This window comes from Megascapheus bottae, chromosome 30 (assembly GCF_031878675.1).
Source record: "Megascapheus bottae isolate mThoBot1 chromosome 30, mThoBot2.hap1, whole genome shotgun sequence".
Classification (NCBI taxonomy): domain Eukaryota; kingdom Metazoa; phylum Chordata; class Mammalia; order Rodentia; family Geomyidae; genus Megascapheus; species Megascapheus bottae.
The window spans coordinates 2,780,088-2,805,647 of NC_143538.1; the positions used below are offsets into that span (position 1 = coordinate 2,780,088).

At 53.8% G+C, this 25,560-nt stretch overlaps 1 protein-coding gene across 1 annotated transcript in view; it reads left to right on the top strand.

Annotated features, from left to right (window-relative positions):
- The first annotated feature begins 19,623 nt into the window (after positions 1 to 19,623).
- The window catches only part of Hcn4 (hyperpolarization activated cyclic nucleotide gated potassium channel 4), a 32,399-nt gene continuing 26,462 nt past the window's right edge, over positions 19,624 to 25,560 (top strand). Inside the window, exon 1 of the mRNA XM_090321580.1 lies at positions 19,624 to 20,381. Within this exon, the coding sequence (XP_090177706.1) occupies positions 19,624 to 20,381 (758 nt within the window). The remainder of the gene's footprint in view (positions 20,382 to 25,560) is intronic.

A 25,560-nucleotide genomic window follows, 5' to 3' on the forward strand; every position in this document is an offset into this window, starting at 1 on the left:
TTTACATTTTTTTTGGCTGCAGTATTATAAAGCAAATCCCAGACATCATTTCATCTCATCCATAAATATTTCAGTATTAGCTGCTGACTTTTTAAAATGACCATAATGCCACTATCACATCTAAGAAAATTAATACACAATTCCTCTATATCTTTTTTTTTTTGGTCAGTTGTGGGCTTGAATTCAGGGCCTAGGCATAGTCCATAGCTTTTTTTTTTTTTTTTTTTTGCTCAAGGCTGGCACTCTACTACATGAACCATAGCTCCATTTCCAGCTTTTTGATAGTTAATTTGAGTATAATAGTCTCATGGACTTTCCTGCACAGATTGGCTTTAAACCATGATCTTCAGATCTCAGCCTCCTGAACAGCTAGGATTACAGGTGTGAGCCACCAGACTCTGGTTTGTTTTCTTTCTCTTTTGTTTTGGCAGTTCCAAGGGCTTGAACTTGTGCTCTGTGCTTGCTAGACAGGTACTCTACTTCTTCAGCCCTGTTGTTGATGATGGCAGGATGGTGGGGAAGAGAAGAGTTGGTGCAGATAATCACAAAACCATTTCCCAAAGGGAGCTGTTGTTTGAGAAGAGTTTCTACTTACTTTGCTTCCTCCTCTTCCTCCTCCTCCCCCTCCCCCTACTCCTCCTCCATCATCTTCTTTTTCCTAGCAATTTTGCTATTTTCTCTCATTCTTGAGTTAGCGTCACAAGATAAGTCAATGCCAGCGTCTGGACTAGTAGGAGTCGGCAGTAATATTTAGAGTTCTATTTTGTGATTTTTATGGGAGCTACTGAAAAGGTCGAGAACATAGCTTTAAATGTCAATGGCCTGAGGGCCCAATTACGGGGAGGGAGGGGGAGGAGGGAGGGGGAGGGGGGGGAGGAAGGAGGGAAGGCATTCTTGGGAGAGGAGCTTTCACATCCTGCAGAAAGGTATAGGAGGAGGGAAGTGGCAAGGGCTGGTGCCAGGCATTCAGGGGACAAGGTCTTGGCACAGCCCAGCAGGAAGGCAGTTTCTTTTTCTCCCCTTTGTGTGTGTATGTGCGCCAGTACTGGGGCTTGAACTCAAGGCCTAGGTGTTATCCCTGAGCTTTTTCTGCTCTTAGACTGGTGCTTTTCCCCTTGAGCCACACACCTCCACTTCTGGCTTTTTGGTAGTTAATAAAGAGAAGAGCCTCATGAACTTTCCTGCCTGAGCTGGCTTTGAACCACCATCATCTCAGATCTTGGCCTCCTGAGTAGGTGGGATTACAGGCATGAGTTACTGACATCCGGCTTCAGATAAGTTTTTGCCAAAGCTGTCTCCACCCTCTCCTGTAGAAAGGGACTTGCCACATCTCCTCATGAGGCAGAATCCAGGGTCTTCCAGAGCCCAAGGAACAGAGGGTACAGAGCCCCATGCTTAGCCCAAAGTCCAGCCCAAGTTCCTAGAGTCCTCTGAGTAGACCCCTGGGACTGGCCAGACAAAGTCCAGCAGTCTACAGCCCATCTGTTCAAAGTCCTGAGCAGCTGTGATCAAACCTCAGGAACTATTCCTCTGTCTCTTCAGGAGAATGAGATCTGAGGAGTAAGGTTCCAAGCCAGCTGGAGCAGAAAAGCCCTAAGAGTCAAACATCCAGTTAACCAGCCAAAAGCTAGAAGCGAGAGGTGTGGCTCAAGTGGTAGAACACCAGCCTTGAGCGAAAAAGCCAAGTGAACCCGACACATAACTATAACTCCTCTGTATACTACCTTTGTAATAACAATAAAAAACAAATTTAAAACTCTATCCCTAAAAAGAAAGCCAAGTAAGACTGTGAGGCCCTGAGTTCAAGCACGAATACCCACACAAAAAGGAGAAGGACAAGGAAGCAATCTCACTGAAAGCTGTTAAACAATAGGAGGTGGTGGGGGGAAGACAGAGGATGAGAGGGCAATAGGATTATTCTGATGAAAATGTATGTATGTGTGAAATTCCATGGTGAATCCCCTTAGTATACACTAAAAAATGAATGATAAGCTGGACTCCAGGGGCTCAGGCCTGTACTCTTAGCTACTTAAGAGTCTGAGATCTGAGAATCACAGTTCAAAGCCAGTTCCTGCAGTCAAACCTATGGAGATTCTTTATCTTCACTAAACTACCAAGCCGGAAGTGGAGCTGTAGGCTCAAGTGGTAGAGCATTACCCTTGAGTGAAAGAAGCTCCCAGGCTCTGAGTTCAAGCCCCAGGACGAGCAAAGACTTAAAAAAAAATTATGGAACTCCAGAAAATAGAAACAATGTTTTTTTTTTTCCCTTCATTGCTGATTTTCTTCTTTTTTTCCCCTCATTTGTTTATCTGCCATTGGAGGGAGCACAAAAATAGAGGGACAAAGGATGAGCAGCTGCTACACTAGATACTACGTGGAAAATGATTCTAAAACTTGTGGTTGGGGAAGGGAGGGAAAAAGTGACAGAGCAGCAGAGAAGGAATGACACTGTCTAAAAAGAAATGTACTCATCACCTGACTTATGTTACTGTGACCCCTCTGCACATTGTCTTTATAGTAACGATTTAAACTTTTTTAAAGAAAGGTTGAGACGTTCCGGAGGCCTAGCAATGTGCTGGCTGTTCCTTAGGTGACTCTCAACCCTTCTTTTGAGCAGGGTGTGTTTGCATTGTCTACACCCAGCTCCTCTATAAAAGGACAGCCTGGGTCCTCACCTCCCAAGGTGGCTCCTTTTGTGCTGAAACATGTACAAACAGAGCTCTGTACCTGACCAGTCCATACTCCATCCATTCCCTCTCCTCGCCGAGAGGATGACACAATCAGCATGTTCCAGAAAACTTGGGTGTGGGGGGGAAGAAAGCCAATCAGGGGGTCCAGGTGTCTGAGAGTCACATGGGGTGTCAGAGGCCCAGAACAGCTGGCCTCAGTTCAGGGCTGCAGGATCCTGGGCAGAAGCCAATCCTCAGAGCCAGCATCCCAAACACGAGCCAGGGAAATTTGGATGGAGCATTGGCAAGCTCAAAATTTGTTATTTACTCAGATCCAGGAAGGACACCTTTCCTCTCCACTCTCAGGGAATCACTATGAAAATCACTGGGCTTTCCTAGAGATGCAGAGGCCCTGAGAGCCAACAAGGATTGGGGAAGGAAGAAAAGTGAGGGATGGCAGAGGAGAATGGAGGGGAGGGGAGATGGAGATCGTGAGGAGGAACCTGCAGGAGACCTATCTTTGTGTCTTGGTCAGCAGTTCCCTTCCTCTCCCTGCAGGTACCTCTGACTTTGGTCTCTTTCCTAGACATCTTTCCAACTTGGTGGCAAGAACATCCAGGCTGCAAAGTTGCTCTTTCTTGTGGGTAAGGGGGGGGGGGCAGTGTGGTTCCTCAGGCCTGCATGAGGATCGCAGAGGAGGCCAATTTTAGGATGGAGAGAACTAGGTTCTGAGATCCCACAGCTGGTCCAGCTGCAGAGGAAGCTCCTGTGAAATGAGGGTGGGGTAGAATTAAATGTGGCCAAATAAGTTGTACTGGGGAACTCTTAATGGGGCTGGGGGGAGTAAGACTAGCAAAGAAAACAGTGTCTTGCTGGCTTCCTCTCGCTCTCTCTCTCTCTCTCTCACACACACACACCCGCCACCATGGAGAACCCTGCTTCCTTCTGGCTTATAATGAACTTTCCAGAGAAAGCCCAGTAGGAAGTGTCATGTCTATAGTTCTGGAAAGACTGGGGGGTTCAGGAAGGGGAGACTCATCTGTTCAGAACCCTATGGCTGGTGGCTCATGCCTGTAAATCCTAGATAATCAGAGGCTGAGATCTGAGGATCTCAATTCAAAGGCAACCCAGGCAGGAAAGGTCCCTAATTATCAAGCAATAAGCCAGAAGTGGTGCTGGGGTTCAAAGAATGGAGCACTAGTCTTGAGTATAAAGAGTTTAGGGATAGCACCCAGGCCCGGAGTTCAAGCCCCAGGATCCACAATGAAATAAAATAAAAGAGCCCTAGGGAGTTAGTCTGCCCCTTCTGCCTTGTGTGGACACAGGTACAACTTGAAAGAGGGCACCCACCAGAACCTGACTGGTGTCAGACTGGTGTCTGATCTTGGATTTCCCAGCCTCCTGACTGTGAGAAAGGAACTTGCTTATAAGCCGCCCAGTCTAAGGTAACTTGTTATAATAGCCCAGACTATGATATCTTCTCTGATCACCCAGGGGAAATCATCCTGGACGTGAACTCTTTCTGCATAGCTGGTCCTGGTAACTTTCACCTGTCTAATTATGTTTCCTAGACACAGAGCTATCTTTCTCTCCACCATCTTTGCCTTCCTTTCCTCCTCCTTCTCCTTCCTCTCCTCCTCCTCCCCCTCCCTTCCCTCTTCCTTCCTTCCTTCCTTCCTTCCTTCCTTCCTCTTTATCCTCCTCCTTCTTCCTGCCACTCACTTCTCCCTTGCCCTTCCTTCCCAGCCTGCTTCCCTGGCAACTAAAGAGACGAGACCAGGTCAGTGTTCTGGTGCATAGCTCTCAAGTCCTGGCCGGTTTTCAAATTCCAACCACATTTCTGCCTCCTACCCAGTAGAGAAAAGAGAAGCCTTGGAAACCCACATTACTTAGAGAGATGGAAGCACTAGAAGAACTTAGCTAGGATAAAAAAAAGATGGGGAGGTCTTAATGACTTTCTATCCTGTGGGGTTGACTCGGGGTGAACAGCCTTGGCCTGTACCAGCAAGTGCACAGAGCTAGGCCTGAAGATATCAGAAGCACAGGACCTCTCACCCAATGTAAGGAAGAAGAGGGGTGAGCAATCACTGGGTTTGTTTGCTCAAACACCTATAAACAGCATCCCATCCTTACAAGAATCTGCCCTACCATAGGCTATATGGTTCCAATATGGCTGCCACTCAGCGTACACTCTCTTCTTACTCTTGGGTCATGTGACATGAACTAGCCAATCATAATGACCCTCCCATGGTCACGTCCACAGTGATTGGCTCAGGAATGGGCATATGGCGCCAAGCCTGGCCAATCACATTCCCTCGATGTATGCTTGGCCCCCTAGGAGAACAGCTTTCTTTTCCAGTTCACTTAGACAAATATTATGAGTTAACGTAGTTGGACATTGTTGGTGGCCTTGCCCCAATTTCACAGAACCAAGAGTTGGAGAGAAAGAAAAGTCCTAACAACATTGCTTGGATCCAGAGCCTTTAAGGTCACCTCTACTTCTGTCTTTTCCAATTTCTTGGGCCAATAAATCCTCTTCTTCAGTGACTCGGTGAGTTGAATTTCTGTCACTTCCACTCAACAGGATTCTAGCTGATGTTAAGAACTTCCTCGCAGTCGGAGCTGTCCAAATGGGGGCTGGACCGCCTCAAGGAAGAGCCGGACAGCCTCCTGCTAGGGACACTGCAGAGGAAATTTTGGGATTTGGTTGTGCTAGATTACAGCTACCATTTATCAAGGGCCTGGTGTTTTGTAACCAACCCCTGCTGGGCTTCCCCACAGGCCCTGGAGGGGAAGCTTTCTCACTCCCCCCACTTTCTAGATGAAGAAACAGTCTCCAGAAAGCTCAGCGCTTTCTGAAGGTGGCATGGATGGAGGGTTAAAGTAGACATCTTTTTGACTCCAAGGTCCTTCACCCACACTCTTCCTCAAAGCTTGGACACTTTCAGAGGTGGGAAATGCAGACCTGGTTCCAGCAGTCAGCTGGACAGCTCTTAAATAGGGCAGTCGATAGAGGCTTGGTGCTGCATCCAGGTGAGCAGAGAGGCGCGCATGCATCAGCCAACTCTGGGGACAGGCTGTCTGCAGAGGCAGAGGAGCGGAAGAAACCCAGAAGATGGAAGGGAGTCTCCTGGGAAGGGAGCAGGGGACAGGAGATGTTTTTCCCTCCCAAGCCCCCGGATCAAGGGATCTGTGGTTGTTGCCTTTGGGAATCCAATGGGACCCTGTAAGCCTTCTAGAAACAAAGACACATGGGCAAATATGAGATTGTGTGTGTGTGTGTGTGTGTGTGTGTGTGTGTGTGTGTGTGTGTGTACATGTGCTGGGGCTTGAATTCAGAGCTTAGACACTGTCAGCTTTATTCATTTAAGGCTGGCACCCTACCACTTGAGCCACGTCTCTGCTTCTGGCCTTTTGGTGATTAATTGGGGAGAGAGTCTCAGGTACTTCCCTGCTGGGGGTGGCCCCAAGTCATGACCTTCAGATCCTCACAGCTATCTGGGTAGCTTAGAATTGCAGGTATGAGCCACAGGTGCCAAGCTCAAATATGGGATGTTTTGCACACAGTTTCAGGGGCATCAGAGGTACACCCTCCCCCTTCCCTTGACCCAAGCCATGCATGGAACCCCAGTAGTCCAGTTTAAAAAGGCCTTGTCAAGAAGTAGAAAAAAATGCCCAAGGCTTTCCCCAGGCCAAGTCATAGGAATCATAAAATCCTTGACAAGCGGACCTGCCTCTGCTGATTATTTTATACAGCATGTCCAGCTAAGGGAGACAGTGGAAACATCTTCCTGCCTTCTCCCAGCTGGGAACTCTCCTATTTCCACCTCCTGCAGAGCCTCTGCCCAACAGAAGCAAAGACACCTGCCTGCCTTAGCCTGGCTTGCTAGCGCTAGTGGTCCTGTTCTGCCTCTTCCCCATACCGCTGCAGAAAAGGCCAAAAGGTTCCGTGCAGGAGGATGGAAGAAAGGACTCGGGCTGGACTGGTGAGAGATGAGGGTGGGTAATTGACCTGGTGGAGTCAGCAGATGGGAGGAAAGAGAGAAATCGAATCAGAGAACAGGAAGACAGCATCTTCCTAGATCAGCTTTGGTTGCAAAAACCAAGACTGAAGTTATCTGTCATCCTAGAAACTCAGGAGGCTGAGACCCAAGGATCGTGGTTCAAAGCCGGCCTAGGCAGACACTTATCTCTGACTAAGCTCCAAAAAGCCAGAAGTAGAACTGTGGCTCAAGTGGTGGAGTGCCAGCTCGGGGTGGAAAAACCTAAAGGATAGTACAAGGCCCTGAGTTTGAGTTGCAGGACCAAAACAACACACACACACACACACACACACACACACACACACACACACACACACCCTAGAATCCCAGAATGGCTGCCTGGAATGGGAGGTCCTGGAGTTCAGACCTCTCCAGCATTCTCCCAGCATTCTCTCTCCCCTCCAGCATGCCCTTGCTCCCCGGCCTCCATCTGGCACCGAATCCTCCAGCTGAGCAGCCTGTCCTGCCTATCTCCCCCCTTGCCCTCTGAGTGTCTCTGTTATCGGGGAGAGCCTGGTATCCAGCACTCACACACAAGTAGGAGGCAGATTAGTCTGGAGTGCTGGGGATGGAGCCAAAGTGCCTGGGGGGAGACTGTGACCCATTGCAAGCTCTCTCCCTCTTGACCTTTCACCGCAAGGCTGCACTAGACACCCCTTAATGCTAGGTGGGTGTTCTTTATGAGAACTGGCTGATTGCTTGGCTGCCTGTCTCCTTTCCTGTCAAGATAACACCTGCTTCGCATTAAGTCACCAGCACTTAGCATCCTAGCTGGTGTGTAGTGGGTAAGCCACATCTAGAAGATTTATCCATTCATTCAGGCACTCTACCATCTGAGCTATGACCCCTAGCCCTTTCTGTGAGTGAGTGAGTGTGTGTGTGTGTGTGTGCGTGTGTGTGTGTGTGTGTGTGTGTGTGTGTGTGTGTGTTGTCCCTGAGCTTTAATACTCAAGGCTAGTACTCTACCATTTGAGCCACAGTGGAATTTCCTGCTATTTCTGTGAATGTGGTACTGAGGAATAGATCCCTGGGCTTCATGCATGCTAGGTAAACACTGTACCATTAGGCCATGCTCCCAGCTCTCCAGCCCCTTTTCTTTGGGTTATCTTTTGAAATAAGATCTGTCCTTAATATGACTGAGCCAGCTTGGAATGTGATCCTCCTATTTACATTTCCCAGGTAAGCAGGGAGTATAGGTATGCAGGGAGTATATGTCTGGCTTTGAACTGGTTAACTTTTTGTCCAGGTTGACTTCGAACCACGATCCTCCCAAATAGGATTACAGGTGTGAGTCACTCCATCTGGCCATTAAAGGACATTGATTATGCCCTGTCATTCTGGGAAGAAGGTCCCAAGAGGCACTTTGGAAGTGATGACAATGCAGGGGTGGAGGGAGGGGGGCGGGAATCGTAGCGCTTGGCAGGCAGGGCTGAGAGTTTGCCTTAATTCACCAGCCTGTGGCTTTGGGCATTCCTTTCTCTTTCTGGATATTCCTTTCCTATCTTAAAATTTGGACTTGAGTGGACTTGAGAATTCAAGTGCTCGTGCCAACTGCAAGCTTTTTAAAGTGTCATGATTAATATATACAAGTTTTGACTCACAGTCCAAAACTGTGGCAACTTAACCTTTCATTTCTACTCATGGTCGGCCATGTGGGTGTTTATATCTATAGGTCCCCACGTCTACAAAAGAGCCTGTCTCCCCCAGGCAGCCATGTAAGGCTCTGTGCCCACAACATTAGCTAATTAATGAACGCACGCGCTCGCTCCTTCAGTCATTTATGGAATGCTTGTCATGAGTCAGAGCTAAGTGCCCACTTCCCTCTCTGTCTTGGGGAGAGGGAGAGAAGAAGCGCAGAGAGATGAAGGTGGGTGCTGGGGCTGGCTCAAATTTTCATGTAGTGGGCACCCATACCTGACCTGATTTATCCCTTCCACTTTGTACCAAAAGTGCTGCTGCATGGAGAAGGAAGGCCCTTCGGTGCTGAGTCTAGGACCTCTAGCCAGCAGAGGGACTGGATTCCCCTGAGGGGGAGAGGGTAACAGGTGGTGACCTCAGATTCAGGGCTCAAAAGCTCAGCGATCTGGGAAGAGCCAGGGTGGGGAAATTCCCAGGGAATGGAAGAGATGTCGCTTTGACAAAAACCACCCATCACTTACTTGGGTTCACGAATTAACTACAGCCAGGAGAACAGCCTGGCATTTTCACCTCCATTCTTAATTAATTGATTAATTGATTAATGTTTTGATGCCAGCATTGGGGCTTGAACTCAGGGCCTGGGTGGTATCCTTGGCTTTTTCACTTGAACCCACAGCTCCACTTTCACCTTTCTGGTGGTTCACTGGAGATACAGTCTCATGGATTTTCCATCCCTAGCTGGTTTGGAACTCATGATCCTCAGATCTCAGCCTCCTGAGTGGCCAGGTTGACATGTGTGAGCCAACGGCACCTGGCTCTGCCTCTTATTTTGTATGTGATTTTGCCCTAAGCCATTCTCTCTGGTGTCATTTTGTAATCCCCTTGGAGGAAGACGAAGGACAGGACTCATCACTGATTAATACAAGCTTCATGGGATCCCAAACTACCTCTAAGGAACAGCAGAACCTCCTGCCAGGCAACCATGATAGTCATAATAACTCTCCCCACGCAAGGACTGAAATATGGCCCAAACATGACCATGCCTGCACTGAGGACTGTTTAATCGTTATGCCTACTTTTTTCCCTAGTTCTCTCTCTATAAAACCTTTAGCTTGCCTGGTGCCATTGGCTCATGTCTGTCATCCTAGCTACTTGAGAGGACTATAGTTCAAAGCCAGCCCAGGCAGGAAAATCTGTAAGACTCTTATAGCTAATAAATTACCAAAATAAAACAAACAAACAAAAACAAACCGGGAACCGGAGCTGTGGCTCAAATAGTAGAGCACTAGCTTTGAGTAAAAGAGCTCAGGGACAGTGCCTGGGCCCTGTGTTCAAGGCCTAAGACCGACTCAACAAAAAATCAAATTAAAACCTATAGGTGTGTCTGAACCCCAGGATGACTGAAGGTGCCCGGAAGTGCTGTCTTATGACTGCCATGAAATAAATCTTTCTCTGCCCTGCACCAGGTCTCTTTATTTGGCCCGTGGAGGCAAGTGGCCAGATGTGGAGTTTGAGCCTGAGGTCTGATCTATGGTTTCTGCTCCCGCCCCCTCCACCAGCCGTGATTAGAAGGAAGCACCAGTTCGACGCCTCTGGGCGTGTCCCCAAGATTCCCTGCCACCATCCAGGCTGGATGAAGGTGCCAGCATCCGGCCAGACTCCGTGGACTCGGCCTTCCCTGAGAGCTGGGCTCTGCCCCATGCCTTCCCTCCAGTGCCTGGGGTAGGGGGTTCACTCTCCTTCCTCCCCCAGGCACGTGGGTTCAAACATAGCTTCGTGCGGGACCCCAAAACCCAGCACCCCCATAACCAGAGCCACAAACTCAACACCCGAGGAAGCAAAAGCGTGAATCCAGCAGCCGCACAACCAGAGCCTGGAAAATACCCACCATCTACTCGACATCTATGGCCGCACGGTCTCCTCCTTCTCTGAAACACTGGTGCGCGCTCATGGGCTCCACTCACTCACCTCTGCCCGGTGCTGAGCAGGACTCAGGAAGGAGGACACTTTCACTGATGTCCTCAGGACCCAACAGGCCAGAGAGTGGTGTGCAGAGCTCGGGGCTAGGAATGCAGGCAGCAGCTCCTCCCGAATAGGACCTGGTGACCTCTGAGCCACAGGCTGTGTCTCCTTTGATCGATGCATCTGTGAGCTGCACCTCCTGAGAAGAGCTGGAGTCAGGACCCCTCAACCTGAGGCACTGGCTGTTGGGCAGATTCTTCCTCCCCTGGGGTCCCCTTATAGCTGGGGGGGCAATCCTTAAAACAAACAAAGGACACCTTAAAATTAGACTTCCTAAGTACAAATGCAAGCTCCTTGTAGAAAGCTTAGAAAATAAAGGTAAATAGCAAAGAAGCAATCACCCACAGATCATTCACCCAGAGACACCGATGGCTAAATTGGTATATAGTCTGTGATCTTAAATCTGTCCATAGAGAGAGCTAGGACACAATCTTGGCAAAAGTCTTATTATTCTGTTTATACTAGTTTTTTCTTCAATTATTACATCCCTTGAATAGTTTTTCATGGCATGAAATATTTTTTCCAACATCATTTTAGATGCCTGCATATCACTCTATTTATGATTCTGTTTTATCAAACGGTATTGTAAATTAGACAGACTTTTTTTTTGGTTGGTCATGGTACTTGAACTTACTTGAGCCACAGCTCCACAGAAGACCCTGAATTCAAACCCTAATACCACACACACACACACACACACACACACACACACACACACACAGTTGCCACCATAAATCCCAGAAAGTAACATCTGCATCTTCCCAGCATGGCCATGGCCCCACACTGGCAGTGTCAGGACAAGCAGAGAGGCAAAAGAGGAATGTGGGCTCCTTGTGCCAGGGAGAAGGCGCTAGCCGAAGGGAAGGCAGCAGACATAGTGGCTTTGAAGCCATAAGCAGCTTATTTGTAGGGGCATTCAGCTCTATCCCGCGGCTGGTGAATTCATTGAAGAATTGTAAGCAGATATCACCAGATTTACATTCTGAAAACCCAACTCCAGCAGCAGGAAGGATGAGGGGTTCCTGGGGAGGGGGGGAGGGCTGGAGGCCGGGGGGGGGCAGTTCAAAGGCACTTGGGGGTGGACACACTTGAGAAGGATTTTGAAAGGCAGAGCAGGGCTTCTGGAGTGACAGTGTGTGGGGCTGGAACTGCTGCCTGCCTTCTGACTTGGGTCACTGGGTGGATGGTGGCTTCCCTCCCAGAGGAAGAGAGGTGGTGTTTGAACTCTTGGAGAGTGAAGTGCCCCAGGTGGGACGTCTAAGAGGCTGTGAAATAAAGAGGTGTGGGGAGGATGGAACCAATGGGGAGGGCACAGAGGGTGAGCAGAGCCAATGGCCTGGGTGGGGAGGGTGTGTCTCATGGGAAAGGGCAGGGGAGGAAAAGGAGGAAGAGGAGAAGGAGGAGGAGGAGGAGGAGGAGGAAAAGGAAAAGGAGAAGGAACAAGAGGATAAGGAAGAGGAGGTAGTGGAGGAGGAGAAAGATGAAGAAGAAAGAGAAGGGAGAAGAAGAAGAGGAGGAGGAGGAGGAAGATGAGGAGGAAGAAGACGAGGAGGGGAAAGGAGGAGGAAGAGGAAGGCGATGGAGAGAAAGAAGAGGAAGAGGAAAAAAGAGGAAGAGGAAGAAGATGAGGAAGAGGAGAAACAGGGAGAGGAGAAATGAAGAGGAAGAGGGGAGAAGAAGAGAAGAGGAGGGGGAGGAAGATGGAGAAAGGGGAAGAGGAGGAGGAAGAAGAAGAGGACAGGATGGGAACCAAGGGCTGGCCTGAGACTTATAAAGAAAACAAAAGACGTTGTTTTCATGAGCCGGGAAATGGCAGTTCAAGGGAGAAATGTATATGGTAGCTACCACCAAGGGTCTCGGTTTGAGGCTAACAAGGCAAACAGCTAGCAAGGTCCCATCTCAATAAATAAACCAGATATGGTATATTTTCTTTTTTTTTTTAGGGCCCATGTCCAGAATCCCGGTGTGCAGGAGGCGTGAATAGAACTATAGCACTGTCCGACTGAGCCTAAACTGTAAGGCCCTACTTGTGTTGATGGCAGATTTCAGCGAGTACAGCCATAACACAACAGGAGAAAGTCCAGCATGGAGCAGCTTGGCTTCTCCATAAGAAAAGCCAGGAAAGGAGCATGCGCAGAACTGGGCGATGCCGTGGAGGGCGTGAAGGCTGGGCAGGAAGGACAGGCATTCTCTGTGTTACCTTGCCCTCCCTCACTCCCACAGAGTTCCACAGAGCTCCTATCAGAAAGCCTGGACTACAACCAGCAGTGAAGCCCTGAGCGTCCCTGGATGAGCTATGAGGGGCTGCCCTTATCCAAGGCCAGGCAGAGAGAAGCAGGAGAGGACATCGAATGATCACAGTCCAGGCTGGCCTGGACATAAAGCAAGACCCTACTGAGAAAAAAAAAAAAAGAGGTGGACTGGGGGTGTGGTTCGAGTGGTAGAGGGCCCCATCCCCGCAAGCAGGAGGATCTGAGTTCAAACTCCAGGAGGGAAAAAGAAAAAAGAAGGAAGGTTCATTTGGGCGCAGTTTCATCCATACGTGGTCTAGCTGCTCTGGAATTGCTGTGGCATGGGGTCCTTACAGTCTCCGCAATGGCACTGGCAGGGGGACCGAGGCTTCAGGACATGCCCAGCATGTCTGGCGGGCCTCACCGGCCCCGGGCCTCCCCATCCCTAGTGGCTGTAGCCCCTGGTGTTCCACGAATGGCTGTTGCTGCTGCCACTGCCAACTGCTCCCTCAGTGTGGGTGTGTGGGCCTGTGTGCCAGGAGCTGTTGTCCCAACTCTGACTGTCGTTCCCGATTTAGTCACACTTCTGTCTCATTCCCGCCCAAGCCCCTGGCACAGCCTTTGTCTCAGCCCCTGTACAATCTCTGCCCCAGCCCTTGTCATGCCTCTGACTATTCCTGTCCCAGCCTCTGTCCCAGCCTCTACCACTGTTCCTCTCACAGCCTCTGTCACCTTCCACCACAGATCTTGTCTCAGCCTCTGTCACAGCCCCAGTCACAGTCTCTGTCCCAGATTCTGTCTCAGCCCCTGGTACAATCTCTGTCCCAGGCCTGTCTCAACATCTCACATTCCACCACAGTTCCTGTCACAGTCTCTGTCACAGCCTCATCACAGCCCATCAGGGTCTTTGTTACAGCCCCTGGGACACAGTGGAATTGTCTGTGTCTGGAAGTCCACAGCACCAGAACCATGGAACGGCAGCTGATCAGATTGGGGGCCTGTGGCAGGGGCTGGGTGCAGAGCTCCCAAACCAGGCGCCCTGCCTGGCCAGGGGCTGTGTCATTTTCTCCCAGCACCGCTGAACATTAGGCACAACACTGGGTCCAGCAGTTTCCTTTGCCTCAGAACCAGCCCACCTGGCTGTGCCAGCTCCCGGGCAGCTTCCCCACCCATGGCTCTCCTGGGCTGTTCGCTGGGCAGTGTGCCCTTAACCTGGCATGCCTCCATTTCTCCAAACCACACCTGCCTTCTTCAAGGACCCCCCGCCCCTGGGGCTCCTCCTCCTCCCTCTCCTCTCCAGCCACTTGTCCCATCACCTGCCCCGGGTCTCTGCCTTCCTTCTCAGAGCTCTGGAATTGCTTCAGTCTTACTGCCACCTGCAGGTGCCCAGAGATGTGTACGTGTGTGTGTGGGGGGGGAGGTCTTATGGAATCATAGAGTAATTAAGTGGACAAATGAGTGAAGGATAGAATGAATTTATATACACACACTCATATATGTGTGTGTGTGTGTGTGTGTGTATAAAAGAGCCAGGCACCAGTGTCTCAGGCCTGTCATCCTTGCTACTCAGGAGACTGAGAGCTGAGGATCATGGTTTAAAGTCACCCAGGCAAGGAAATTCCTTGGGTCTCATATCTCCAATTAACCAGCAAGAAACTGGAAGTGGAGGTGTGGTTCAAGTGGTAGAGAGTGTCAGCTATGATGCCATGGCCCTGAGTTTAAGTGCTCTCTCTCTCTCTCCCCCTCCTTCCCCCTCTCACACACACACACACACACACACACAACACACAACACACAACACACATGCTATTGCTGCTGCTGCTACTACTACGACTAATAAAATAAAACATGGAGTTGAGGGTGAAGAAACATAGAGATGGACAGAGGGGCGGGAACTACAGCGATGATGGAAAGACCCCCCTCCCTCCCAGCTGCATTCATGGGGAACCGCGATATATGTCCACTGGGCCCTGTAGAGACCCCAGGAAAACTCCATTGCCTAGCTACCCGCGCCCTTCTTTCTACTTCCGATCCTGCCCTATTACCAAGCCCTTTCCTCTCCCCAGATCCTTCCTCCCTCCCTCCCTGCTTCCTTCTCTCCCTCTCCCTTGTTTCCTCCACCATGCTTTAGCTTAGGCTGTTGAAACCACTCCTTGTGAGTGTGTGTGTGCGCGTGTGTATGAGAGAGGGAGAGAGAGAGAGAGAGAGAGAGAAAGAGAGAGAGAGAGAGAGAGAGAGAGAGAGAGAGAGAGAGAGAGAGAGAGAGAGAGAGAGAGAGAGAGAGAGAGAGCACATTTCAGCCCTGAGAGATGGTGAGTTCCAGACTTGGGGCAGAGGCGGCTCTGGTACTTATTTTTGGCAGCTGGGCTCAGCGGGCACCTCTGAACCTCCCCTCCCCAGTTCCCCCCCCTTTCCAGCCTGGCTCCCAGTCCAGGTGACCCAGACGTCCTGGAGCCCTTGCAGGACACAGAGACATAGTCCAGGCCTTGCTGAGCTGTCAGCACCTTTTTTCCAACTTCCATTGGTGGGGGCCGGGGCATGAATTCCCACTCAGCATCTGGCCAAGTCCCCAACCAGCAGCAGTTGGGCAGGATGGGGCGGGGGGCAGGAGAGGGGGAGACCAGTGTAGCCAAGGTTGGCCTGGAGATGAGAAACCCCCAGGGCAAGGGGGTGGGGGGAAGGGAGGAGGGGCTCACAGATGGGGACTGGCCCCCAGGGACAGCATGGAGTGCAGGACAGTGCAATGGCTTCTAGATCATCAAGGAAGCCAGCAGGACTGGAAAGAAAGCAGATGGCAAGCCAGCAGGAAGGTTAGCCCTGATGGGCTTTCTTGTTCAAGAGGGCTTCAACAAGATGTGGGCTCCCAGAGCTTTTTATAGCCGGAGCTGGGGAGGGGGGACGGGGGTGTCAGGAAGATGCACTGCTGGTCTTGTGTGGAGACAGAGAACTTAGTGGCCTCGAATTGGACATTGTTCCTAGCCCACGCCTGTGAATGACCCCGAGAGAAAGGCATGTTCATTTACATTCACACATGCATGAATTCACACGTGTACATGCAGTGCATGCATGCACCATTGCATACATTAACATGTATGTATATATATATGGGAGGCCTGGGATTCCTGGGAGGAAAAGAAAAAAGCATGCCTCCTGGAGACCCATCCAGAAGTTGCCAGAAATGACCAGGAATAGAGAACTGAACCAGCTTTCGAGAGGAAGATACCCTGGTCATCTCAACAACATGTTTTGTTTTGGGAACACTGGAGCTTGAACTCAGGCCTTTGTACGGGCAGATACTCTTCTACTTGAGCCACAGCCTTAGCCTTTGTTTTAGATTTTTTGGGCGAAGTCTCGCCTGTCTCTCCCACCCACCTGCTTAGACCGCCATTCTTCTAGCTAGCTAGGTCATGCACATCTTCTTGAGGTGGGATCTGATTAACTTCTTCACGGAGATGGTCTTGAGCCACGATTCTCCCAATCTCTAGCTCCCAATTAGCTGGTATTGCAGGTGTGAGACACTATACTCAGCTCCACTGTCCCCCCCCCCCCCGCGTTCCCCCCCCCTGCAATGTTAGAGACCAAGGACATTTCCCCTTCACTGGCTAACACAGGCTCATCACATCTGTGTTTATGGAGGTGCTCACTCTGTGTTCGTGGTAACCTGTGAAGGGGGATCTCACGAGCCCCACCGCACACTCTAGTAAGCTTGAGAGCAGGAGACACAGGAGACACGGTTTCTGTAAACCATGCCATGGTTGGCTGCTGGGGTCTCAAAACTTTTGGTATTCACACACTAGTAATGTTCTAATAAAGATGGGGGGAGAGAATCCCATAGAGCTTCTATGCCAACGTGTGTGTGTATGTGTGTGTGTATCCTGGGGTTTGAGCTCAACTTAGGATCTGGGTTCCCTGAGCTTCTTTTGCCCAAAGCTAGGGCTGTACCACTAGAGCCACAGCACCACTTCTGTTTTTTGTTTTTGCCAGTCTGGGCTTGACCTCAGGGCCTGAGCACTGTCCTTGGACTTTCTCAAGGCTAGAGCTCTACCACTTGAGCCTCAGCATCATTTCTGGCTTTTTTTCTATGTATGTGGTACCGAGGAATCGAACCTGGATCTTCGTGCATGCTAGGCAAGCACTCTACCACTAGGCTAAACTCTTGGCCCACTTCTGGGTGTTTTTGTTTTTGTTTTTTTTGGTAAGTTTATTGGAGATAAGAGTCTTACAGACTTTTCCTGCCTTTGAGCCATGATCTTCAGATCTCAGCCTTCTAAGTAGCTAGGATGACAACAGTGCCTGACCATGCCAACTTTTTATTCTCTCCCCCAACATTACTAGTGTGTAAATACCACTAAAAAGTGGGGGTGCCATCATTTCAAGCTAGGTGGAAGGGAAAATCGGAGGATGTTGGCTGGCCATTGGATCCTAGTTACCCCTGGAGGCTGAGGTCTGAGGAGGGAGGTATAGACTCTTATCTCCTACCAACCAGCAAATAGCTAGAAGTGGAACCGAATGATAAAAATCTAAAGGACAGCACCCAGGCCCTGAGTTCAAGCCCCAGTACTGACACCAAGTGAGTAAATGCATATATAAATAAAGATTCAGTTCATGCCATCCTGGGCAAAATGTGGGATTGTGTTTGGAAAAAAGAACTAAGGAAAGTCAAAAGCATTTGGGGGTGTGGCCAAGCAGTTCCATTCAAAACCTCAGTACCTGGATGGAGGTTGAGGCTTGTGAAACTGCCAAAACCGTGTCAAAGAGCAACCAAATTAGTCCCAACAAAAACGACAGCTTCACTAGGGTTTGCCAATAAAGCATAAAGGGTGTCTCCTCCTAAGCTAGATCCCCTTTCACTAGGGCGCCCTCTCTGCTCACATCCACAGTCCCCCTTTCTCAAAGCCTGTGGGTCTGCCCTGTCCTGTGGTTAATTCTCTCCTCTGGTCCAGAGCCCCAGTCTAGCACTGGGGGGCTCCCCTCCTCTGCTGTCCCCCAGCTTGTTGACACACAACAGACATACCCTGGGGAGACAGATGAGGCCTGGCCCGCTTGCACCATGGATGCCAGGAACCAGGATTCCGACCATCCTCACCGTCACCTCCCAGGGTCCTCTTCAATGTCATTCGCTCTCATGCTGGACCTAACCTGTCTCCCTGGGAACTCAGTACAATAGGGGGCTTGCGCTGTGTTGCCCACCCATCTGGGAAAACGAGCTCCCCGAGGAGAGGGTGCCAGGCCCCGCAGGGGCTGCCTTCCTGCAGCTGGGTTGGGACAGATGGGCCTCCCTACCCCACCCCACCCCCCCACAAGACAGTGGAAAGGAGTCAAGGCAGGGAGAGGTCTTGGGCAGAGTCCGGACGCCAGGCCGGGCAGGGCTCTGGGCCAGTTCAGCACACTCCACGTCAAGGAGACCCAAGGACATGCGGGGATTAGGTCTCTCTCAGCCTCTGTGCACGGAACTGTCAGCTCGGAACTGCTCAAAAGTAGGAATGCCAACCGCGGTGGTGATGTCATCTCCCTAGCCCGCCCCTCCTCCCCGGTACCAGCCTTGTGGCCCGGTGGGTAGAGTTCAGCCCCCCCATCCCCACGAGCCCCCCATCCCGCTTCCAGAACACTGCGCGCACGCGCGCGCACACGCGTGTGTGTGTGTGTGTGTGTGTGTGTGTGCTGGGTGGGTGGGGTGGGCGGTACGTGTGTAGTAAGCTAAGAATTCAAATGGAAAGCAATCATTCGCAGGGAAAACTTCAGGCTGTTCCTCAGAGTCCCAGCACCTTCCCAGCTCCCCAGCTCAGCCTTCACGAAGCCAGGCCGCGGCCCTCCCCGCGCCCACCCTGCTTCTGGGAGGGACCCTCTCCACGCGCCCCTGCCCACTGCCCAGCGGACGCGGAGCCAGGGCACCTCGGCTGGGTTTGGGGGGTGGAGAGGGAATGTCCAGAGGACTGAGCAGAAGTGGGGGTTTCCAGACCCCCGCCCCGGGCTGGTGTCCCCATTGGGCAGGAACCCTAGCGGATTCCAAGCCAGCCCGGGAAACCTGGGTGCCGGCGGCGCCCGGCCTGCGGTTCCCCACGGTGGCTGGGGAGTCGCCCCGAGGGGACTAGGGGGGGGGACCCGGCGCGGGGGATCCCGCGTCCGCATTTCCTCGAAGTCTTACCTCGAAGGGCCGTGCGTGCCTCGGCGTCCCCCCCCTCCGCGTCGTTCCCCGCGGGGCGGCCCCGGGGAGCCCCGGCTTCGCCCCCCCCCGCCACCCCCCACTGCGTGTCAGGAAACCCCGGGGTCCGCCCCGCCGCGCCTCCCGCAAAGCCCTCTTCCCGCGGAGCGCCGGGCCCGCGAGGCCCGCCAGGCCCCCGGGCGCAGGGTGCGGGGTTCCCGCCGGCGCCTCCCCGCGCGCCCGCGGCCTCGGGGGAGGGCGGGTCTGAGGGGGCGCGCGTGGCGGGGCCCGGGTCGAGGGGGGGGGTCCGCACCCTCCCGCCCCGCCCCTCCCGCCCCGCCCCGCCCCGCCCCGCGCGCGCTGCCCCTTTAAGAAGCCCAGGTAGGCCGGCCAGGCTGCGGGAGCCGCTCCTATGGCAACCCGCGAGCTGCGGCGGCTTCATGAATATTCCGGGGCGCGGGAGCCGGAGCGCGGCCGGAGGGCGCACCGGGGGAGGCGGCCGCTGATGTAAGGCGGGCGGGAGCCCCGGGACCGGCTGGAGGACGCCGGGCGAGGCGAGCTTGCCGGGTGCACGCACGGACGCCGGGTCCACCCCCCTTCCTCCGGACCCCACCCCACCGAGGGTCGAGGCGCGGGGTCGGCGGCCCCCGGGCGCCCGGGGCGCGCGCGCCCCTCCGGACCCCGCGGATCCCCGGCCTCCCCCCCCCCCCCCGCCCCCCGAGTGCGGGCGGCCGGCCGCCGAGCCGCTCCCGCCGGCGCCCATTGTTCCCCGCGGGGGCGGGGCGCCCGGAGCCGGGCGGGGAGGCGGCGCCCGGGGTCCCCCCCCTCCCCTGGCCATGGGCTCCTGACGCGGCCCCAGCCCCGCCGCGCCCCGCGCCATGGACAAGCTGCCGCCGTCCATGCGCCAGCGGCTCTACAGCCTCCCGCAGCAGGTGGGGGCCAAGGCGTGGATCATGGACGAGGAGGACGACGCGGACGAGGAGGGCGCGGGCGGCCGCCGGGACTCCCGGCGCCGGAGCATCCGCCTGCGCCCGCTGCCCTCGCCGTCGCCCTCGGCGGCCGCGGGCGGCCCGGAGCCCCGGGGCGCGGCCCTGGGGGCGGCGGACGGCGGCGAGGGGCCGGGCCGCGGCAAGTCCAGCACCAACGGCGACTGCCGGCGATTCCGCGGGAGCCTGGCCTCGCTGGGCAGCCGGGGCGGCGGCGGCGGCGGCGGGTCCGGGAGCGGCGGCCCCGGGCACCGGAGCGACTCCGCCGAGGAGCGGAGGCTCATCACGGCCGCCGAGGGCGACGCGTCCCCCGGCGAGGAGCGCACGCCGCCGGGCCTGGAGCCGGAGCGCCCGGGCACCGCGGGGCCGCCCGCCGCCGCCTCCTCTGCGTCCTCGCCGCCGCCCCCAGCGCCGGACACCGCGATCAAAGTGGAGGCGGGCGCGGCGGCCGGAGCCGACCAGATCCTCCCCGAGGTCGAGGCGCGCCTGGGCCAGGCCGGCTTCATGCAGCGCCAGTTCGGGGCCATGCTGCAACCCGGGGTCAACAAATTCTCCCTGCGGATGTTCGGCAGCCAGAAAGCGGTGGAGCGGGAGCAGGAGAGGGTGAAGTCGGCCGGGTTTTGGATCATCCACCCCTACAGCGACTTCAGGTAGGAATCCCCCCCCCAGCCCCCGGCCCCCCGCAGTCCCCCGTGGGGTTGGCCCGGACGGCGGGCTGGGGTGCTCCCCAGCCCCGGAGTGAAACTTTCCCGCTCCGTGCCGCCGGGGAGCTGCTCGAGAAAGCGCAGGAGGTCTGGGGGTTGCCACGCCGGCCGCCTGGGGGCGGGGGGTGGGGTGGAAAACTTCGTGCTCTCTTGTTGCAGCCTGGGCTGGAAAAGGTTAGTTTTGGGGAGCCTTTGGCCTAGGTTTGTCTGCAGCCAGGATGGGGCTGCGAGCCACGCGCCATCGCCGCACCCACCCCCCTCCCCCCCGGGGCTGCAGAGTCCGCGGTGGCTGTGCCCAAAGGCTGCCGGAGTCATCCAGCCCCGCGAGGAAGGGAAAGAGGACATCCCCCCACACACACACCCCTTGGTGGCAGTGCCTTTGCGGGTGTTAATATCCACGCGGAGCCCCCCCCTCCCAGCTGTGGCTAGACCACCCCTCTGGGGAGGACTGAAGTCCACCCGGGCTTCAGGCCCAGGATAAAAAGCCCCTCCTGCAGCCCCTGTAACCCTTCACCCTGGGCCCAGTGGTGGACCAGGAGCTGGTCCCATGGGCTTCCAGGCGGGCAGGACAAATGACCTTGCTTCTAGTGGCCAGCACAGATGCCCAGTGACCTGGCTGACATGCCGCCATCCTGTGATCCCCATGTTGGGCCGGTTCCCTCTCTCTCCCCTCCCCCACCCCCTGCCCCCTTCATGGCCGTAACCCAAGCTCTGGCACCTTCAGGGAAGAGGGGGGGATGGCTCTCAGTGGTGGGTCTGGAAGAGGGACCCTCCCCCTTCCCGTGTGTCACCTGAGTCAGATGCTCCCAAATTGCCCGTGCCTCTGGGGACTTGAGGACATACCGGTAGGGAAAGGAGGGGTGCTGCCGCATCTGAACTTGGGAATTGGGGAATGTCCTCAGCCCAGTCAAGGCTCTGGGGTCTCCGAGCACACCAAATGGACATGAGGATTTAGGAAACCTTCGCTGGATTTGTCACATCCTCCCCCCACACACCCCAGGGCTCTTGTCCCCTATTTCTCTATCTTGCCCTGCCCACCTTGCTTGCCTGCCTGAGTCCCTGAGCTTTTTTTTTTTTTTTTTTTTTTTGCCAATCCTGAGTCCTCTTTGCAAACTCCAGAGGAGCTGGATTTGTAATGAGAGCAAAGCTGTTTTCCATCCAATGAGAGAGATTGCTGGGGCTAGGAATGACCAGTCAGACAACACTTAAAAGAGGTGGTGAATAGAGGCCCCCCTCTTTTTTCTTTCTTTTGAGGGACTGCTCTTTCTAACCCTCATACCCAATACTTGCCCACAGGGTAGGTGAAACCCAGCTGTGTCATTACATCAACTTGTGAGAACCATCTCTGGGGATCGGGGATCTGGGACCACAGGATCTGGGACCTGGAAGACGGACACGGGTTGTGGAGGTTTCCTCTACTACTGGGGGTGTCCTGGGCTTCTCTTCTTCCCCTCTGAATGCCGCAATGGTAGCCATAGACTGTTCCAGTGAGATTGCCAAGGGACGTTCCCCTCTCTGTGCCAGAGGCTTCCCTCTTGTCTTTATGTCAAGGCAGCTTTTGTTCAGGGTGGGATTTTTATTTATTTGTATCTGTTGGTCACCAAGCCTGTGCCTTTCCCAGGCCTGCGCAGCCTCCACTGATAACAAACCCCCGATAGAGGACCGTGGGGTTAAGGCAGGGCACCAGCCCTCCTGGCTTGCCATACCTGTGATGGTGGAAAGCTAAGATTGATGGAGTTCATCCATCCAAAGTAGCCTTCTCCCTTCCCGCCTTACCTGGGACCCCAGGATGTAGTCTTCAGTTCCTGTGTCTCCCAGGATGTGGAAGGGGATGAGAATGGAGAGAGGGTGGACGTAGCAGGACTGGCAAGTGGACAGTGCAGGAGCTTTGAATATGGCTGTTTTCAACAAGCCTCAGGGACGTTCGGCCTGGTAGAAGGAAAGACATGTAAGAAAGACCATTTGCGCCTGTCAGGGGGTGAGGTGAGTGTGGCTGGGGGCCAGAGGTGGAGGTTCTGCCTCTTCTGCCTCTGGGATAGAACAGCGGGTTTAATTTCGGAAGGTCAGGGAGGGCAAAGGCCTAGCCAAGTCTGCTGAGTTTAGAAGACCTACCACTCAACCCAATGCCCCCAAGAGTTTTGGCCACTGGCCTTGGGCCTCTCTCTGCAGTCAGTCACCAAGATCCATCCGGTCTGCCTACAAAGCGCTCGCCCAGGTCAGTTGCAGTTACATTCATCATGTTGATGGACAGGACACATCTATCCAGTAGAATTGGTTTAATAAAGAATCACCAGCAAAGCTATGATAGATTGAGTGTGTGGTCTGCCGTTTTTAGGGCTGTCTTGAGAGGGAGAGGGATTGGGGTAGGGCATTTCTGAAGGACCCCTAGAACCTGAGCCATGACTGGTAACAGGCTGGTTTTTCTTTTGAACTGCCTTGGCTTCTTCCCTCTGGTACCCCATCCCAGCATCTTGTCCTAGTTAATTCCCACGGACACAGGCTCACTGGTTTGATTCCAAGAGACTGACCAGGCCCCGGGGTGGGTGGGGATGGGGGTTCCCCAGGCATGCATATGTTGGCATCTGTCTGGGAAGGCATCTTGGGGCTCAAGTTCCTATGGGTGATGTGATTTATTTTTGGGGATACTGCTGTGCCCCCAGACACCACTTCAGCCTTGGGAATGGAAATGGTGAAGCTCTTCCCTGCACAGTGTCTTGGAGCCTGAAGGAAGGGAAAGGAGGAAGGTCTGGAAAGCATTATTTTCTTGGGTCACAAACAGCCAGGCTGTGAGATGGGAAGCACTGGGGAGGATGAACTGGGAGCACTTACAAGCTGCCTTCCTACTGCTGGGAATGTGGGGGGCAGGAGCATCCCCAGAACTTCCTTCTTCCCCAGTCTTACTTCCCACGAGGTGCTGCTTGAGTGAGGAATCTTCTTTCAGCATTATTTTCCCCCCTTGACTAGAGAATAGGACTCCTCTGGTCTAGCCCCATGTCATCCACGAGTTGTGCAGCCACAGTCACATGGTCAGAAGCAGCAAACTTCTCACTTATTCTAGTCACTTCCATTGGTCCCAGGCAGATCATAATGGCCTCTGTCCTTGGCTCCGAGAGGCCAGGGGCTCTGAACCCACTTACAGACATTGTAGATGGCATAGCCACAAAAATATACAGATGCATTCTGGGAGTGTGGAAGAGCTTTCTTGGATGGACCGTCCAGGGAGCCTGCTTTGGCTGGCAGTGTAGACAGCTGGGTGAAGGGAGGGGGAGAGGCTTTTGTGCAGAGGGGAATTCCAAGGTGAGCTCCTACCCCAGCAATGCTGTCAGCTGGCCCCACAGGGAAGTGAATTCTCAAGCCTAAGGCCTGCTTCACCTCTGAGGTGGAGTCCAGAGGCTCCGCTGAGGCCCCTGTATCCAGAAACCCAGGACACTGGGTCTGTCTGCCTGGCTCCATGTTCTTTACGTTCTTTCCATGGCAAGGCTCCGTGTCCTTGGTCCAGTGGCTAGACAGCAAGGACGAGGGCAGCTTCTCCTCTCTATCCCTCCAGGGCTTGGGGAGCCCCTCCAGCCTCCTGACAGGCATCCTGCCTTATAGAGAGGGAGCCAGCAGGGCCAGTCTGTCCCTCTGTCTGGCCTGTCTGTCTGTCTTATTCTCCTCTGCTTCCTGGTTCTTCTGGGAGGCCTCTTGGGCCCCATTGGCCACTTCCCTCCATGGCCTCCTCACTGTAAGGTCACCCTCACCCAGGGACCTTGTAGAATACTGGCTCTGATGCCGAAGGTCGTGGGTGGACTCTGAGGTTCTCCATATCTGCTGGCCTTTGAAGGTGGGCGGCCCACATCAGGAGCCAGGACTGGACCTGGACACTGAGTTAACCTGTGCCTGCCTCGCTCCCCCAGCCCACTGTGGGCCGAGCTTCTGGGCCCAGTCAAGCCCCTGAAGTCCCTAGAAGGTGTTGGGCTTGCAGCCCTGCACCTCCTCCCTTTCTTTCTGCATGGCTGCTGGGATCCTGCCAGTCCCTCTTGCTGGCTTCTAGGGTTGGGGTGAGAGGGTTGGCCACAGGACCTTCTCTAAGCCCTGTTGCCACAGGGCCAGCAGCTCTCCCATCTGAGGGGCAGCGGGCCAAGACCCACAATGGCTATAGTATTGCAGAGATGTTTCTGGAAAGCTGTCAGGGAGAAAAATTCAGAGGTGACAGGGCAGGAAAGCAGGTGTGAGAAGGAGGAGGTCAGAGGCATGCCAGGGGACAGCAGCCTCCCCCATCTTCATCCCAACCTTCTCTTGCTTCTCCCTGCCCAGCAGCATCACACACCCTCCCCCCTCCAGGTAGTTGCACTGGCCTGTCACTTCTCCCTGCCCCCCTCCTGCCCTGGAAGGCACCAAGGGCTGACAAGTGTCTAAGCAGCTGGCCTTTGTGTCTGTCACAGTTACTGGTCATCCACAGGGAATTCACCCAGAGCAGAAGGTCCTGGCCAGTCCCCTGGGGGCTCCAGGACTCTCCCAACCCAGTGACTGCCAGTTGCTAATTAATAGAAAGGCTACTGGGCAGGCCAGGCCTGGCCCTCGGGAATGCTGAGGAGTGCGGATTTCCCAGCCCAGCGTGTATGGCAGGGCTTTTGAGAGATTGTTCTACTTCCAGCCAGACTTTTGTACCCAGAATGCATGGCTAGAGCTTTAAAAATGACAGGATATAAAACAACAACAACAAAAAGGGAGAATGTGTGTTGGGGTCTTCCCTTGAAACAACTAGAAATTGGTGGCCTGGGCTATAGCTGGAGGCTCAAGATTATATGAGCCCCTCCGCATCTCCCCATTTGCTGCCCTCAGGGAGTTAGATCCAGAGGCTAAAGCTGGCACCACCCAGCCTTCAGTGGCTGGGCTGCGCTGAGCTGCTCCCCCAACCCTGCCCAGTGTTTCCATTTCATTCATTCATTTTTCCTTACTGCTGTCCCACCCTGCCCCCCAAACTGTGCTATTAAAGTTAAGGTTGTGATAAGAGTTGTCCTAAATCACAGAGCTGTGAAGTTAGCATTGGAATTCGACGCAGGTCTCTAGGACCTTAGATTAGTGCCCCCCTCCCTCCTTTCTTCCCTCTCTCCCTTCTTTGCTCCCTCTCTCATTTTCTTTT